Source organism: Rhinoderma darwinii, chromosome 5, assembly GCF_050947455.1.
Source record: "Rhinoderma darwinii isolate aRhiDar2 chromosome 5, aRhiDar2.hap1, whole genome shotgun sequence".
Taxonomy (NCBI): domain Eukaryota; kingdom Metazoa; phylum Chordata; class Amphibia; order Anura; family Rhinodermatidae; genus Rhinoderma; species Rhinoderma darwinii.
Genome location: NC_134691.1, coordinates 54,974,198 through 54,993,735, shown reverse-complemented (window position 1 = coordinate 54,993,735; position 19,538 = coordinate 54,974,198). Strand labels below are relative to the sequence as shown.

The 19,538-nt window shown below is 43.2% G+C and overlaps 1 protein-coding gene across 2 annotated transcripts in view; it reads right to left on the bottom strand.

Annotated features, from left to right (window-relative positions):
* Positions 1-1,305: 1,305 nt before the first annotated feature.
* PIP4P2 (phosphatidylinositol-4,5-bisphosphate 4-phosphatase 2) overlaps positions 1,306-19,538 on the bottom strand; it is an 82,634-nt gene continuing 64,401 nt past the window's right edge. For both annotated transcript variants that reach the window (XM_075826001.1, XM_075826002.1), the window contains exons 5-7: positions 18,890-18,942; positions 10,384-10,474; positions 1,306-4,020 (exon numbers count right to left, since the gene is read on the bottom strand). In XM_075826001.1, the coding sequence (XP_075682116.1) occupies positions 3,877-4,020; positions 10,384-10,474; positions 18,890-18,942 (288 nt within the window). In that variant the 3' untranslated portion in view covers positions 1,306-3,876. The remainder of the gene's footprint in view (positions 4,021-10,383; positions 10,475-18,889; positions 18,943-19,538) is intronic.

Sequence of the window (19,538 nt, the reverse complement as noted above, 5' to 3'; positions counted from 1 at the left end):
CGTGATCTATATTTTGCCAAGGCCTCATGCATACGGCTGTGCAGTATTTACGGTAAGCACTACACGGACGGGTGGCGGACTGTCACCCGCATTTGCGGTACATGCTCACATTCTAAAAGTATAGGAGAAAAAAAAATCCTATTTATTTGTGGGTCTTTTCTACAGCCCGGACACACACACACACACGCGTAAATATACGGGAAAGTGTCCCTGGCCAATAGAAATTAATGGACCAGTTTTTTATCCACAATTACGGATCCGTAATTGCGGATAAAAATTACTATTGTGTGCATGGGGTCGAAAAGCAACAGCGGCAGGCCCCTCTATTTGGGATGTTCAGTACCTATTCGGACCTGCCTGGTCGTTACCTATTTAATTACGGTCTTCAATTCAGACAACAAAATTAGGCGCCAGCACATCAAAGTGTGGGAGCAAGTTATCACAATGCTTTTTTTACGGGGACTCTGGTACTGGTGGGGCGCTGTGGCTATCATTGTAATTACTATTATTGGAGCACTGTGGCATGCCCTCCTTGGGGGCACCATAGGGCCATTCAGAAACGGGCGATGTAGAAACCTGGTGTAGCATCAAGTGAACCCATTTTTTTATTTTTAGATGTCGCACAATAATTTGAGTAGAGAAGAAAAAAAAAAGTTTTTTAAATGAATCTCCATATTTTTATCAATGTCGTTCTTTAGGTCCAAAATTCTGTGCAAATTAATTTCTTAATATCGTATATCTGTATAGCTGTCGGAGCTCCATTTTTCTGATATAGAGCTCTAAATCCACTGCATACACCCCATATAATTATTGATTCCAGGTGTTTCAGCCACACCCACAGCGTTGTCGCCTGTTGTAAACGGAAGCCACGATGAACTTATGAGCAGATCCCTTCTCATACTTGGGGAAGGGAGAGTGACACGGAGTATAGAGAGGGAAGTGGCTCACTCTGAATTGGAGCTCTGTGGCGGTTACCGTATAGGGGTCTGTTATAAGAACGATCACTATGGCTGCTAATGTTATGGGGTCACTGGCTATTGTTAGCATTGTTGAAAGCGCTGAATGTAGCTGGTAAATGCATGTAACAATGTCTGCAAACCCACCAAAATCCTGTGTCGCTGCCTCAATGTAACCCCCTTTCACCTTTTGCCACATCACTTATTAGATTTACCAGCCAGAAATGCTGAGCAACAGCCATATTCATTATCCATATTCATTATTTAGGCGGACATGCACTTTAAAATAAAATATTCCACTTCATTTGTATAATAATCTTTATTAGTATTATTTAAAAGATACAAGAGAGTCCTAAAGAAGCTAATAGTAATATACATAGTACAAACAGGGAACAGAAGTTAGGAAATACATTGTGCTCTGGCATCTGGATAAAATAGCCACGTTGCCTAATTTCTTTATTCTGCTAACAAGGTTAAATTTTGGCTAAATTCAGAAAAAATACCACAAAAACTGTAATGTTTGGTATACGAATTAGCCAAAGCTCTATGGTTCTTGAACAAGGTGACTCCACCTTTATGCATTGTGCAATATACATTAAGCTATTTATGATGTTACATATGGATTTTCTAGTGTTCAAGAAGTCACAGGTAATAATACTGGACAAGGTTTGATTATTTTGGCCACAATATATTTCAAGCCTATCCATTGCGTACGTACAATGGACATACCCAGACTTAACCAATGTGCAACAACACAGAGCCAATAGGCACAGACTCAAATCCCACCCCATCAGCAAGGATGCCATGTGCCACCACATAACAAAAAGGAGATAAAAGACCAACTTTTGTTAGGAAATCATACAAACTGGAATTGGAACATCCTATACATTGAAAACAATGGCTTTTATAATTTGTAGAAAAGAATTAAGATCCTTGAGTAAAGGTCAAGTCTGTAGTACCACTCAAATAAGGAAAATCCAGCTGCAGTTCAGTTAAAATGGAATTCGCTCACCAGTGGTACATCAAATTATCCTGCTGGAGATCAATACGCTGCCCCTCCCCCACATCTCAAAAGGGAGACACGTACACATGTCTATTTACCTGAATTAGTAATATCCAGAAAAGTACACTAACTAATACACGTCCTGCAATGGTCACTAGATGCAGAAAATGGATGATGGGTGAGTGGTTATTACTTCGTAGGCATGCATTTTGTTTACATTTTGTTCCAGAACATAAAACTGCATAATAGTTGAAGATGTCAAAAGGCCAAAAATTTCCAAAAAGAGCGCTGCAACATACTGTAGATGTAAAGAGTCTAGGGGTACGGTCCCACATGCGGCCCAAACCACACCCACTTGCGATGGTATTACCGGGAAAATCATGCGGCCATTTGCCACAGCATGCGGACGTCGTTACGTGGGACCGTACTCAAAGGCCAGAATGACACACACAGTTTTAATTCAGTATTTGGTGCAGTTTTTGGCTCAGTTTTTTTTCGTCAAACACAGGAATGGACACAAAATAAAGGAAATGAATCAGTTTTTTATTTATACTCCTACTTCCTTTTGGATCCACTTCTGGCTTTGGCTCAAAAAACGGATCCAAAACTGTGTGTGTGTGATCCTGGCCCTAGAATGCAAAATTCGCTGCAATATCAAACTGTGGTCAGTGGCCCAAGACACAACAGGCACCTGTGGGCAAGGTGTTCTTAATTGCAAACCAGGGGCAGATGTACAAGCTGGTAGCAGAGGAGGCTTATAGGTCTCCTCTCCACTCTATGCCGGGGACCCAGACAAGTCTCAGTCCACCCCCTGGGCCACAGATATTCTGACTATATTTTGCCATCCTCAGTAACAGCAGCCATCTTCTGGAACTAGTAAAACATAATGCACCTTCAATGAAAAAACTACTTCTATACAGTAAGGCCTCAGCACACATACTTTCTACAGGTAGTCTACAGTATGTTCAATGCTAATAGATGCCACAGGGATCACTGATCTATATGGAAGGAAGAAATCCCTGCCAGGCAAAATACTCCGGTCTGTCACAGTAGGGGCAACTGGTCCAGACATGACCCTAATCCCAGCTGCGTTTTGGAGACGGCTAAAAAATTTAACTAATCTGTCCATGTGGACGGAGCTAGAACTAGAGATTCGAAGCTGCAATGTAAACAATTATAAATATGGTATTATTCTTGTATAGCTGCACAATACCCATGGCACAGATGAACAATAAAAGGGAAAAGAACCAGTTAAAATAAAGCACGCTGGAAGCATTAAACAGCACAACGGACAGATGCTGGAACATGTAAACAGCGGCGATATTCAGAGCTTCGAAATATAGCAGCGCAAACAAAACTAAGTTGCATATTATGTAGTGCAATGGTATTCAGCTCATGTACAACAGCCTCCTCTTGGCGTCCCACCCCATAATGAACATGGATACTAAGCCTTCACATTGGCCTAGGCTTCCCAGCAGCCAGTTGAAATACAGGTCCTTGTATGCTCTAGCCTTCATAAAAAGGCATACACCAACTTGTAATTCAACAGCTAAAGGGTTTCCAACATTGAGGTTTAAGAAGGATGTCCATCTCTAGCTTGACTGTCCCACAAACAATGCACCCATGCCACTCTCATATTCTAGGTACCCGCACCTAGAAACTAGAAACTGTGCTGGATTGTAGCTCAGTAAAGGCATGAGTGCAAGTAGTAATGCCCCTGTTCTATTAGTCAGGGGCCGAAATGATGAAACAAACCCCCCTACACACTAGGGAGGACTTTCCCTTCCATACGTTCAAGGCTGAAGAGTCCTTCAGTCTACAGTTCTGAGGTCAATACAGCCATTTAGTGGTTAAAAATAAGAGAATATCCAGAATCTTTAGCTGTAAATCACAAGATATGATGGACTGTAGACAATTCTATGCAAAGGTGTGTTCTGGATAGCTAACTTTTATGGCTCCCCAGTAGCAAGCCCGAACAAGACAAACTAGGCCTAAGAGGTAAGCAACTGCCCAGGAAACATATGTTGCGTGGAAGCGTCTGGCGAAATCTTGTGTCCCAACCTGAGAAGACACAGAAAACGTAGTTACTATGATTGGTTTGTACTTTACAGGTACTTAAACTTTACAGCATTTACATAGATAAAAGGGTGAATAACTTTGTAAATACGTGCCTTCAATTACCAAAGTGCTGTCAAATGTGAATACGGATGTGGTCTATCATAAGCCGTCTGTGAAAGTAGAAGGGCCCCCGACCTATTACTCAACCCCAGGGGCGTAACTAGGAAAGACTGGGCCCCATAGCAAACATTTGACTGGGGCCCCCCTCCCCTGGGTGTCACACAAACCCCCCTTGTAGATAGTGCCTTTTTTACAGCCCCCTCTGTAGATAGCACCATACAGCCCCCTCTGTAGATCGTGCCATACAGACCCCCTCTGTAGATATCTACAGAGGGGGCTGTATGGCGCTATCTACAGAGGGGGCTGTATGGCGCTATCTACAGAGGGGGCTGTATGGCGCTATCTACAGAGGGGGCTGTATGGCGCTATCTACAGAGGGGGCTGTATGGCGCTATCTACAGAGGGGGCTGTATGGCGCTATCTACAGAGGGGGCTGTATGGCGCTACCTACAGAGGGGGCTGTATGGCGCTACCTACAGAGGGGGCTGTATGGCGCTACCTACAGAGGGGGCTGTATGGCGCTACCTACAGAGGGGGCTGTATGGCGCTACCTACAGAGGGGGCTGTATGGCGCTACCTACAGAGGGGGCTGTATGGCGCTACCTACAGAGGGGGCTGTATGGCGCTACCTACAGAGGGGGCTGTATGGCGCTACCTACAGAGGGGGCTGTATGGCGCTACCTACAGAGGGGGCTGTATGGCGCTACCTACAGAGGGGGCTGTATGGCGCTACCTACAGAGGGGGCTGTATGGCGCTACCTACAGAGGGGGCTGTATGGCGCTACCTACAGAGGGGGCTGTATGGCGCTACCTACAGAGGGGGCTGTATGGCGCTACCTACAGAGGGGGCTGTATGGCGCTACCTACAGAGGGGGCTGTATGGCGCTACCTACAGAGGGGGCTGTATGGCGCTACCTACAGAGGGGGCTGTATGGCGCTATCTACAGAGGGGGCTGTATGGCGCTATCTACAGAGGGGGCTGTATGGCGCTATCTACAGAGGGGGCTGTATGGCGCTATCTACAGAGGGGGCTGTATGGCGCTATCTACAGAGGGGGCTGTATGGCGCTATCTACAGAGGGGGCTGTATGGCGCTATCTACAGAGGGGGCTGTATGGCGCTATCTACAGAGGGGGCTGTATGGCGTTCTCTACAGGGGGGTCTGTAGGGAACGCCATACAGCCCCCCCTGTAGGGAACGCCATACAGCCCCCCCCTGTAGGGAACACCATACAGCCCCCCCTGTAGGGAACGCCATACAGCCCCCCCTGTAGAGAACGCCATACAGCCCCCCCCTGCAGGGAACGCCATACAGCCCCCCCTGTAGGGAACGCCATACAGCCCCCCCCTGTAGGGAACGCCATACAGCCCCCCCCTGTAGGGAACGCCATACAGCCCCCCCCTGTAGGGAACGCCATACAGCGTCCCCAACCCTCCACAAAAATGCGACCTGCAGTGTGAAAAGACATGTATCCCCTCTCCACAGGAGAGGGGATACATGTGTGATCGCTGGCAGCGATAGGGAGAACGGGGGACCGAAAGTCCCCCTAGTTCTCCATGACTAACTTCCGGCGTCTGTGCAGCTCAATAGAAATGAAAGGAGCGCTGGTCACGCATGCGCACAAGCGCGACCGGCGCTCCATTCATTTCTACGGAGCTGCCGACACAGACCCCGGTAGTCCAAGATTTGTGATGGAGAACTTCAGGGGACTTTCAGTCCCCCGTTCTCTCTATCAATGCCAGCGATTACACATGTATCCCCTATCCTGTGGATAGGGGATACATGTCTTGTTTAATGGCAGAGCGGGGAGATACCTCCCTGCTCTGCCGTAGTGTTCAGTGGCGTCCCGCTGTAGCAGCCATAGCGGCTGCTAGCGGAGCCTCCGGCCATGGTGGGGGCCTGTGCCAGCCGGCGACACGGGCCCCCTCATGCCGCGGTCCCCGTAGCAGCCGCTAAGTCTGCTATAGCGGTAGTTACGCCACTGCTCAACCCTCTGAGCCAGAAGTACTTGAAATTGTTGGGAACAAATGGCTACTGCCCACCAAAGCTTTAGTAGACCTATCTGTGCCCCAGGCGTCTGCCAAGCTGCCGCCCAATAATCTCCTGGAGACCAATGTCTAGATTCGGCTTCCTCAGAAAGGGGAGCCAGGTTGCAGGGGAAGGGGAGGAACCTGATGGCCACACACATCCCCTAGACCCTAAGGAAGGACACTTATCGGAGCGCTGCACCCTAAAGAATTCTTGTGATGTATGAAGATGGAACAGTGCACACACATTGAACCAAAACTTAAATAACTAGATGTGCGTCGTGTCATAACAGCCCGAATATCCGGCCAAAATTATATCAATTCATTAATATTTGCTTGAGTCAGAAGACTCAGGCAAATAGAGGTGAGCGCAAAACACATCAGCAGGATTTAATCCCCAGAGATTTCAGACACCCCACATCATTTATTTCTGCATTACTTATCTTGTGCAGATCCTGCTACAACTGGTATTATAGTCCAGAGCTGCATTCCCAATTCTGCTGGTTGTCATTGACAAGCTTGTTGTCAGAAAAATCCCTAAAAGCTCAGCTGAGCTCCTCTAATGCAGTGGGAGAGTGTTTTTTTTTTCTTCCTACAATGCAAATCTCCAGAACAAGCTACGTGCAAACATTGAGCCTGCAAGAAATGATAGGAGAATTTAGCTCTGAAGTCCTCAGGGTTGTGGATGCAGCTCTGAATTATTATACAAGCTGTAACTTCGGATCAGTACAAGTAATAAAATAATATGTATTTACAAAGTTTTTCAACTTTTTATGTCGATTAGTTACAAATATAAACTGCATTTCCATAAAATTGTGTTTAGAGCAGAATTACAGCATATAAAATGAAGTATACAGGTTGTATCTGTGTTATACACCAGCAGGTATGGAGGTCCCGAACCCCCTGTTCCTCTCCATTGCGCGACTGCAGTGAGGAGATTGAATGGAGCGGAGGTCAAGCAGCCGAGCTACTAAAAAGTCTGGGGGTCCCAGTGGTGAGGCCCCCAGTGATCACACATTTATCACCGATCCTGTGCATAGGTGATAAGTGTCAATTGTGGGAATACCCCTTGCACATCATTTTTCTGGTCAGTAGGCCCCTAAGTTATGATTATTGGCGTCTCTCTCTGCAGAAAACAGCATATAATATATTAAAGAGGCTCTGTCACCAGATTTTGCAACCCCTATCTGCTATTGCAGCAGATAGGCGCTGCAATGTAGATTACAGTAACGTTTTTATTTTTAAAAAACGAGCATTTTTGGCCAAGTTATGCCCATTTTTGTAGTTATGCAAATGAGGCTTTCAAAAGTCCAAGTGAGTGTGTTTAAAAGTAAAAGTCCAAGTGGGCGTGTATTATGTGTGTACATCGGGGCGTTTTTAATACTTTTACTAGCTGGGCGCTCTGATGAGAAGTATCATCCACTTCTCTTCAGAACGCCCAGCTTCTGGCAGTGCAGATCTGTGACGTCACTCACAGGTCCTGCATCGTGTCGGACACATCGGCACCAGAAGCTTCAGTTGATTCTGCAGCAGCCTCGGCGTTAGCAGGTAAGTCAATGTAGCTACTTACCTGCAAACGCTGATGCTGCTGCAGAATCAACTGTAGCCTCAGGTGCCGATGTGTCCTCGCTCGTCTGACACGATGCAGGACCTGTGAGTGACGTCACAGCAGTGATCAGGCAGAAGCTGGGCGTTCTGAAGAGAAGTGGATGATACTTCTCATCAGAGCGCCCAGCTAGTAAAAGTATTAAAAACGCCCCGATGTACGCACATAATACACGCCCACTTGGACTTTTACTTTTAAACACACCCACTTGGACTTTTGCAAGCCTCATTTGCATAACTACAAAAATGGTCATAACTTGGCCAAAAATGCTCGTTTTTTAAAAATAAAAACGTTACTGTAATCTACATTGCAGCGCCTATCTGCTGCAATAGCAGATAGGGGTTGCAAAATCTGGTGACAGAGCCTCTTTAAGTATTCTTTTAGGTCGGAATTCTATATTTGTCTTCAATGTTAAAATATTCTTAGAACCGATTTCAAACGACCTGCAAAGTTGTAGTGAAAACTGGCTTTCTAGAGGGGTGGTTCGGTCAAAAAAAGAGGGCCAAAGTACACAGCATATAAGAGAACAGAAAAGGTCAAGGGGTGATCAGCTCAAACAGTTGGGGCTTGTCCACACGTAATGGCATGGCATTAGAAAATTTCTGCAGCAATTCCGCAGAAACTATCAGAATTCTGTATTCTGCTGCGTATTTTCCGTCCGCAATTCCAGAGGGAAAATACGCAGCCATTCCGTTACTTGTGGACTTTTGGAGAAGGCTCACTGTAGAAGAAAAATACAGTGAAGGAAATAAGTATTTGATCCCTTGCTGATTTTGTAAGTTTGCCCACTGTCAAAGACATGAACAGTCTAGAATTTTTAGGCTAGGTTAATATTACCAATGAGAGATAGATTATATAAAAAAAACAAACTGAAAATCACATAGTCAAAATGATAGATTTTTATTTGCATTGTGCACAGAGAAATAAGTATTTGATCCCCTACCAACTATTAAGAGTTCAGCCTCCTCCAGACCAGTTACACGCTCCAAATCAACTTGGTGCCTGCATTAAAGACAGCTGTCTTACATGGTCACCTGTATAAAAGACTCCTGTCCACAGACTCAATTAATCAGTCTGACTCTAACCTCTACAACATGGGCAAGACTAAAGAGCTTTCTAAGGATGTCAGGGACAAGATCATAGACCTGCACAAGGCTGGAATGGGCTACAAAACCATAAGTAAGACGCTGGGTGAGAAGGAGACAACTGTTGGTGCAATAGTAAGAAAATGGAAGAAATACAAAATGACTGTCAATCGACATCGATCTGGGGCTCCATGCAAAATCTCACCTCGTGGGGTATCCTTGATCCTGAGGAATGTGAGAGCTCAGCCGAAAACTACACGGGGAGAACTTGTTAATGGTCTCAAGGCAGCTGGGACCACAGTCACCAAGAAAACCATTGGTAACACATTACGCCGTAATGGATTAAAATCCTGCAGTGCCCGCAAGGTCCCCCTGCTCAAGAAGGCACATGTACAGGCCCGTCTGAAGTTTGCAAATGAACATCTGGATGATTCTGAGAGTGATTGGGAGAAGGTGCTGTGGTCAGATGAGACTAAAATTGAGCTCTTTGGCATTAACTCAACTCGCTGTGTTTGGAGGAAGAGAAATGCTGCCTATGACCCAAAGATCACCGTCCCCACTGTCAAGCATGGACGTGGAAACATTATGTTTTGGGGGTGTTTCTCTGCTAAGGGCACAGGACTACTTCACCGCATCAATGGGAGAATGGATGGAGCCATGTACCGTCAAATCCTGAGTGACAACCTCCTTCCCTCCACCAGGACGTTAAAAATGGCTCGTGGCTGAGTCTTCCAGCACGACAATGACCCGAAACATACAGCCAAGGCAACAAAGGAGTTTCTCAAAAAGAAGCACATTAAGGTCATGGAGTGGCCTAGCCTGTCTCCAGACCCTATCCCATCGAAAACTTATGGAGGAAGCTGAAGATCCGAGTTGCCAAGCGACAGCCTCGAAATCTTAATGATTTACAGATGATCTGCAAAGTGGAGTGGGCCAAAATTCCATCTAACATGTGTGCAAACCTCATCATCAACTACAAAAAACGTCTGACTGCTGTGCTGGTCAACAAGGGTTTTGCGACCAAGTATGAAGTCTTGTTTGCCAAAGGGATCAAATACTTATTTCTCTGTGCACAATGCAAATAAATATATATAATTTTGACAATGTGATTTTCTGTTTTGTTTTCTTATATAATCTATCTCTCACTGGTCAAATTAACCTAGCCTAAAAATTCTAGACTGTTCATGACTTTGACAGTGGGCAAACTTACAAAATCAGCAAGGGATCAAATACTTATTTCCTTCACTGTAAATGCTTAACTGCCAATTCCCTGATACGTAACTGTAAATCCTCCATTTAGTAGAGGGTTAATAACCTGCAGGGCCATTTGGAATATGTACAAATATATATTCAGGCTAAAGTACAAAAAAGCCAGTGCCTGCTGACAAGTCCGCAGGGCAACTATGGGGGGAAAAAAAAAATCACGGACAAAGGAAAGGTTTCCAAATGTGCAATATTCCCTATAAAGCAGATTTGAAACTCCACATTTCATCAGACAATAGTTTAGATAGATAATAAATATTAATTACAGTTAAACCAACTCCTATAAAAATGCATATCATTCCCATAGTAATGTAAGCACAGCAGCGTCTGCGTGGTAGCGCACTTCCTACGGATGATCTATGAAAAAAAACAAAAAAAAAAACTAGTTAGATAAATCCATTATATTATTATCTGACAAGACACATTCAGTCCGTCCACCTTACAGGAGGTTTTGTATTCCTATTATGGGCTCAAGTCTACTTGGCCCTCTTCATAGTAATGGATAAAATCCCTAGACTGGAAAGGTATCAAGCATATTAAATGTATGAATGTATTTGCTATGCATGTTCATGCCAAATATTATATTTAGATTATTTAATTTTCCCATTGTTTCTATAGCGCCAACGTATTCTGTAGCTCTTTCCACAAAACCCCAATGGAGTTCAGAGTCTAATTTTCCTATTTCAGACACATATTCTCTAGGGCTAGTTTCATAGGATATTAACTTATCACTATGTATATGGAGGGTGGAAGGAAACCAGAGTACCCAGAGGAAATCCATACAGGCACACAGATACCATACAAACTCCATGGAGAAGTTGCTTCTGGTTTGAACCTATAAGGCCTTGTTCACACAGTGCACATTTTGCACATCTTTTTTAAGCCAAAACCAGGAAGGGAACCTAAACCGAAGAAATATATAAAGAAAGGCCTCATAGGTTAAAAAAATTCATCCAACATCTGCACTGTGTGGGTGCAGGAACAGGCGGCAGATTTTTTGCAGAAATTTATGCGACTGAAAATCCATTCCATTCACCTGAATGTGGTTGTTTCAGCAGAATGGGCATGGATTTCTGAAAGTTCCATATAGATGAATTAGACAAAAAAGAGAAAAGGCAAGAAAGCGCACATAGTGCATGAAACTGTAAAAAAACTTGGTGTGTACTGGGTTCAAGTTATGCTAAACCTTTTACGATTATGCTGGAAGCATAACATACAGTGTAGTATATTCCAGTATTCCTCTGGGAAGTCGCCACTTGGGTCGGGGTGCAGCCTGAGATCCGGTTCAAGAGCTAGATCAGTCTCGATATTAACCCCTTAAGGACGCAGCCTTGTTTTGGCCTTAAGGCTCAGAGCCCATTTTTCAAATCTGACATATTTCACTTTATGTGGTAATAACGTCGGAATGCTTAAACCTATCCAAGCGATTCGGAGATTGTTTTCTTGTGACACATTGGGCTCTATGTTAGTGGTAAAATTTGGACGATATATTCAGTGTTTATTGGTGAAAATTTGCAAAATTTAGGGAAAATTTATAAAAAATAGCATTTTTCTGAATTTAAATGCATCTGCTTGTAAAACAGACGGTTATACCATCCAAAATAGTTACTATAGTTCACATTTCCCATATGTCTACTTTAGATTGGCATCGTTTTTTGAAAATTATTTTATTTTTCTTGGACGTTACAAGGCTTAGAACATTTTTTTTAAGGTACCTCTTCAGTTCTGAAGTGGCTTTGAGGGGCCTATGTATTAGAAACCCTGATAAAACACCCCATTTTAAAAACTAGACCCCTCAAAGTATTCAAAACAGCATTTAGAAAGTTTTTTAACCCTTCAGGCATTTCACAGGAATTAAAGCAAAGTGGAGGTGAAATTTGCAAATTTCATTTTTCTTGCTGAATTTCAATTTTATTCAATTTTTTTTGTGTAACACGGAAGGTTTTACCAGAGAAACACTACTAAATATGTATTGTCCAGATTCTGCAGTTTTTAGAAATGTCCCACATGTGGCTCTACTGCGCTCCTGGAATAAAACACAAGCCCTAGAAGCAAAAAAGCACCTAGTGCATTTTGAGGCCCCTTTTTTTATTAGAATATATTTTAGGCAGCATGCCAGGTTTGAAGAGGGGTTGAGGTGCCAAAACAGTAGGAATCCCCCAATAGTGACCCCATTTTGGAAACTACACCCCTCAAGGAATTAATTTATGGCTATTGTTATCATTTTGACCACAGAGTTTTTTCACAGCACCTATTTTAATTGGGCTGTGAAATTAAAAAAAATTACATTTTTTCCAATAAGATGTAATTTATTATCAAAATTTCCTATTTTCACAGGGAACAAAATATCCCATTTTGTTGCCCAATTTGTCCGGAGTATGGCAATACCCCATTTGTGGCGATAAACTGCCGTTTGGGCCCATGGGATGGCTCAGAAGCAAAGGAGCACTCTTTGTTCTTTGGAGTCCAGATTTTGCTGGATTGGTTTTCGGGTGCCATGTCGCATTTGCAGAGCCCCAGAGGTATCAAAGCAATAGAAACCAACCACAAATAACCCCATTTTGGAAACTACACCCCTCAAGGAATTCATTTATGGGTGTTGTGACCTTTTTGACCCCATAGTTTTTTCAGAGAACTTATTTGAATTGGGCTGGGAATTTAAAAAAATAATTTTTTTTTCCAATAATATGTAGTTTTAACTCAAAATTTCGTATTTTCACAAGAAATAAAATACCCCATTCTGTTGCCCAATTTGTCCTGAGTGCGGCAGTACCCCATTTGTGGTGATAAACTGCCGTTTGGGCCCATGGGAGGGCTCAGAAGGAAAGGACCACCATTTGGCCTACTGGGGATTTTTTGGTGCAAAGTCATGTATGCAGAAGCCCGAGGTACCAGTACAGTTGAAACCCCCAAGAAGTGACCCCGTTTTAAAAACGACACCCTTGAGGCATTCATCTAGAGGTGTAGTGAGCATTTTGACCGGAGACATACACCCCATAAACTGTAATGTGGGTTCTCACGGGTATGGCAATACCCTACATGTGGCTGTTATCAGCTGCCTAGGCACGCAGCAGGGCTCAGAGGGGAAAGACGAGGGGGGATAAGCTGTGCGGAGTGCATCAGGGTAAGTAAAACTGGGGTAGATTAAAAATCATGGGATGTATGATACATTTTGAAGCACTCTTTCATACGGAGCCTTAGTTTTTCGGGACACGTGTCACATTGATATATTGTGTCCTTCCTTATCCCCCTCTTATAGCAGACTTTGTACCTCTTGACTTTTTCCCTTCTTGCCAGTTTGGGGAACTTCTCCTGGAAAGTGTTGCCCTGGTACGATGCGTGTGGCCTCGCCTCCAGAAGTACTGGGTGCCCCCCCCCCTTCTTGGTCCATAAAAATTAGTTTATTGATAACCACCTCTTGAAATTCCAGGAAAGTTCCCATCTGGCCTGCACATCGATGTAGCACGTACGCGTTGTACAATGCCATCTGTATGATGTGCCCGGCCAGCTTCTTATACCACACCGCATGGCGCTGTAGGGCTTCAGGACTTGATCTGACAAGTCCACCCCTCCCATGTACCTATTGTAGCCCAGGATGCAGTCTGGTTTGGGGGTCTCTGTACAGGTACATGGGTACTGGTGTGACATCTCTCTTGTCCTTGTACTTGACACACAATATGTTGCTGCTAGATTGTGCCCTGCTCTCACCCCTTCTGAGCGTTTGCCCTGCAGAGTCTTAGGGAGGCCTCTCAGATTTCTTCTAGCAGTGCCGCATGCCGCAGGACTTCTGGGAGTGAGGCAGTTGAAGAGCGGGACGCTGGTATAAAAATTATCCAGGTAGAGGTGGTAACCCTGGTCCAGCAGTGGGTGCACCAAATCCCACACAATTTTTGCATTAACTCCCAGTAAGGGGGGGGGGGGGGCATTCTGGGGGCTGAATACTGCTGTCCCTTCATATATCCTGAATTTGTAGCTATACCCTGATGCACTCTCGCACAGCTTATACATCTTTACGCCATACCTTGCCCTCTTACCCGGCAGGTACTGACGGAATTGAACCCTCCCTTTAAAATGTAACAGGGACTCATCAATAGAAATAGACTTCTCGGGGGTGTATGCTTGGGAAAACCGGGCACTGAAACGGTCTAATAGGGGTCTCCATGTATACAAACGGTCAAAACTGGGGTCATCTCGGGGTGGGCACGGCTCATTATCAGTATAATGTAAGAAGCAAAGTATTGCCTAATTTATTTATTTTTTTAGGTTCCAGTTCAGATCTGAAGTTGCTTTGAGGGGCCCATATATTAGACACCCCTATCAAACACCCCATTTTAGAAACTAGACCCCTCAAAGTATTCACAACAGCATTTAGAAAGTTTATGAACACTTTAGGTGTTTCACAGGAATTTAGAGAAAAGTAGAGGTGAAATCTACTTAATTTTTTGTCAGAAAATCCTTTTTATACCACTTTTTTTTATAACACAAAAGGATTTATCAGAGAAACGCAACTTAATACTTATTGCCCAGATTCTGCAGTTTTGAGAAATATCCCACATGTGGTCCTAGTGCGGTAATGGACTGAAGCTCCGGCCTCAGAAGCAAAGGAACACCTAGAGGATTTTGAGGCCTCCTTTTTAATCAGTTTTTATTCTATTTTTACGTGGCGCGGTGACTAAAAAACAGCATTTCTACTATTGTTTTTTTATTAAAATTTTTTTACAGCGTTCACCGTGCGCTATGACATATTCACTTTATTCTGCGGGGTGATACGATTACGGCGATACCAGATGTTTATAGTTTTTTTATGTCTTATGGCGTTTGCACAATAAAATACGTTTTGTAAACAATCATTTACTTTTTGTGTTACCTTATTCTAAGAGCCAGAACGTTTTTATTTTTCCATCAATAAAGCCGTGCGAGGACTTATTTTTTGCGTAACGAACTGCAGTTTTGATCAGTACCATTTCTAGGTACATGCAACATTTTGATCTCTTTTTATTCCATTTTTTGGGAGGTGAAGTGACCAAACAATTGTGATTCTGGTACGGTTTATTATTATTTTCTTTTACGGCGTTCACCGCGCGGGATAAATAATAAAATAATTTTGTAGTTCAGGCCGTTACGGACGCGGCGATACCAATTATGTATAGTTTATTTGTTTGTTTATATATTTTTATTAATAATAAAGGACTGATAAGGGAAAAAGGGGGATTTTTACTTTTAAATCTTTTATTTTCTTATTTTTACACATCTTTTTTTAACTTTTTTACTTTGTCCCACTAGGGGACTTGAGGGCAGGAGGCCCTGATCGCTTTTCTAATACACTGCACTACATGCGTAGTGCAGTGTATTAGAGCTGTCAGCTACTCACTGACAGCAAGCATAGTGGGTCCTGACTTCGTCAGGACCCACTAGGCTTCCGTCGATGGCATAGCCGGACGCCATTGTTTGGTGTCCGGTTGCCATAGTCACCATCGCCGGCCGCTATCGTGTAGCAGGCCGGCGATGGCAGTTTAACCCCTAAAAAGCAGTGATCGCTATTGAACACGGCTTTTCAGGGGTTAATCAGCGGGGACACAGCGATCGGTCCCCACTGTAGGAGCTGTGACAGCTGCTATACGAGACAGCAGCTGTCACAGCTCCTGTATGTGTCGGGAGGATGGCCGAAACGGCCGTTACTCCCATGACGTGCTATTCCGTCATGGAGCGCGAACAGGGCGCTTTCCATGACGTAATAGTACGTCACTGAGCGTTAAGGGGTTAAGCAGTAGAAGTAACGAATATAGAATATCCGCCTTTTCTTCGTTACTTCTACTGCTTAATATAGATGAATTAAACAAATTTTAACCCCTTCCCGACATTTGACGTATCCATACACCAAAGTCGGGTAGGGGGAAGTATGGAAAGGGCTCACGGAATGAACCCGCTCCATACGATGCTGGTGTCGGCTGTATGTTACAGCCGACAAGAGTAACGAGCGGCATCGCGCTCGAGCGCGATCCCGTTCGTTTAATTAGTTAAATGTTGCGGTCAGTACCGACCGCAGCATTTAAATAGTTAGAAAGAGGGGGGCGACCCACACTAGCAGCTCATCGTGCCCCTGCAACGCAATTGCGGGGGGAGGGCGATGGTTGCTATGGCTGCCTGGGGGCCTAATGAAGGCCCCCAGGTCCGCGATCTTTGTGCTCCTATTAAGCCAGTCAGAATCACGATAGACTGCAATACATTAGTATTGCAGTCTATCGTGCAAGCGATCTAATGATCGCTGGTTGAAGTCCCCTAGGGGGACTAATAAAAAAATAAAAATGTAAAAATTAGTAAAATAAAAGGTTTTTTTTTGTAATAAAAAAATTTTTCAATTAAAAATTCAAAAAACCCCTCTTTTCCCATTTCCCCCCTAGAGCATAGTAAAAAAAATAAACATAATTGGTATCGCCGCGTCCGTAAAAGTCTGAACTATTACAATATATCACTATTTAACCCGCACGGTGAACGCCGTAAAAAAAAATAAAAAATGGTAAAACACCAGAATCCCTATTTTTGGTCACCTAATCTCCCACAAAAATGGAATAAAAGTGATCAAAACGTAGCATGTACACCAAAATAGTATCATTAAAACCTACAGCTTATCCCACAAAAAATAAGCCCTCATACCACTTAATCAACAGAAAAATAACAAAGTTATGGCTCTCAGAATTTGGCAACACAAATTTTTTTTTTTTACACTTAGGTTTTTACTTGTGAAAGTAGTAAAATATAGAAAAAACTAAATATATATTTGGTATCACCGTAATCGTATTGACCCACAGAATAAAGTTAACATGTTCTTTTAAATTGCACAGTGAATTCCGTAAAAACGACGTGCAAAAAACAATGGTGGAATCCTGGTTTTTTTTTTCATTTTCTACCCTACAAATAATTTTTTTCCAGTTTCCTAGTACATTATATGGCACAATAAATGGTGCTGCGAAAAACTACAACTTGTCCCGCAAAAATCAAGTCCTCGTAGGACTATATCGACGGAAATATAAAAAAGTTATGGCTTTTGGAAGGTGGGGAGGAAAAAACGAAAATTCAAATCTGAAAGTTGTTTTACGACGGGAAGGGGTTAAAGGCTTATTCCCAACATCATAAATTATCACCTTTTCACAGGACAACAGATAATTTTCTGATCGCCGGGACCCCCACCAATCGTGAGACCGCAGTGAGGAGGACATTGACTGGAGCGGTGGTAGAGTATGTGAGTTGCTGCTCCATTCAAAGTTTATGGGAATGACAGAAACAGCCGAGCACATAGTTTGGATGTTTCCGTCAATTTCAGACATTGAATGGAGAAGCGGGCGCATGTGCTGCAGGTTCTAGGTCAGATAGGCTGCATAGTTTTAGGCAGAATACCCGACCCATGGGAACCCGGCCTAACAAAGTTATTTCTGGGGCATCTTGATCTACTTAGTTAACAGCTACTGCCTACATATTAGCCACGCCATGCTCATGGGTTCTATTAAAAACTATAAAGAGGTAGCTATGGACTTATTGTACTAAAGGAGACCTACAAGAAGAATGTCTTCAAGGCCTTATAGTGTACCTTAGACGTGTGAAATCAGTTTAATATATCTTCTACGGAGACCTAGGATTTCTGTCAGGTGAAGTGTCATTGAATTTCTTTCCTCAAAGAAAATAACTTGAAAGTTGTTGTGGCCGCTATTTCAATTCACACCATATTTTTTCTTGGCGGGCAGTGCTTGACGTAATGCGCAAGACCACCAGCGGCCCAACAAATTCACGATATTTCACGCCAGACCAATCGAAATAGACGCTAGCGCGTAGCTGCCATAGATTTATCTTTCTGGCAAACAGAGGTACGCCTAATTCATAAGGAGGCGCACTTCTTAATAAATTAAGCACATCTTACTCCATTGCTTTTTAGAGAAAGACTGGCGAATATAACATCAATAAATGCCCACCAATACGTATGAATCAATGTGCAGTAAAGCTCCCCTTAGTGGTAGCTGTAGGTAGTAATAATTTTAAATTTTGAGTTTTTAATATAAAAGACATTTGAAACAGAGCTCCGATCTCCTATAAAAGATATAAGGTGCAACATATGGGACCACAAAAAAAAAAATAATAATTGGTGCGAACCTTTAAAAATAAAGAAACTAAATGTCAAATAATTACCGTTAAAATTCCTCACCGGACCCGTGCAATGACTAGGCTGCAGTGACATTTCGTCCATAATGTAATGACCCATATAATGTGATGTTACTATAGATACATCTTCACTGCAGCAGTCATCACAGCAGAAGAAAAGATATATATATGTTTATTATGGGTGGTAAAGGGTCCGGACCATTCTCAGTCCACTATACAAAGAATTACCCGGAGTCAATGACTGTTTAAAACCCAGAAAATTCATCTGTCCGCCTGGCTATTTACAGATAGGGCCCGTAGTCTATGTTAATTTATGTACTCTACAATAATATTTTCATCAACACTTTGGATCATTTAAAATTATGTAAATTTTGACCCACATTTGTAAGAAGATTAGAAGAAAAAAAACAATGCATGACTGTTTCCTAAAAGAACGTCTAATGAAACTGTTCACATGACTGCATTGTGACCACACGTTAATCCTGAAACTTGCTCGGATATTCTCTACACAAGGAAAAAAGACAAAATCCATTTGTCTGGAATTCTCCCTATAGTAGACAGAGCAGTGCAAAATACCGAAGACTTCAAACTATTCCTTAACACAGGTTCTGATATACTTACATTTTCTTGCAGTGTGGGCACTTTGCCAAAGTGTTGAACCTCAGCTCCATCCACTGCAAGAGACAAAAGAACAAACATTTATTTATTTTCATCTCAACGTCACGGGAAGATCGCAGACAAAAATAATTATTTACGTCCCATGCTCGAGTGAAAAGTTAAAAAAAAGATGACATTTGTCTGCCAGTGTTCATGCCCCTCACACAGAGGCTTCCAGAGAGGGAATTTCCCATGCTTCGGAGAATTTAGGTCAATGACTGGTTGACAAAACACAGACGATACATGATTTATAATATAGATGATCTTCTGTATAACACAGTCTAGTGTAAGGCTGGGTTCACACACCCTATTTACGGACGTAATTCGGGCGTTTTAACCTCGAATTACGTCCGAAAATACGGCTCCAATGCGCCGGCAAAGCTCTGCCCATTCATCTGAATGGGCTTTACGATGTTCTGTGCCGACGGTCATTTTTTTACGCGCCGCTGTCAAAAGACGGCGCGTCAAAGTAGTGCCTGTCACTTCTTGGGACGTAATTGGAGCAGTTTTCCATTGGCACAATAGAAAAACAGCTCCAATTACGTCCGTAATGGACGCAGCGAAAAACGCTGGCAACATGCCATTACGTCTGAAATTCAGGAGCTGTTTTCTC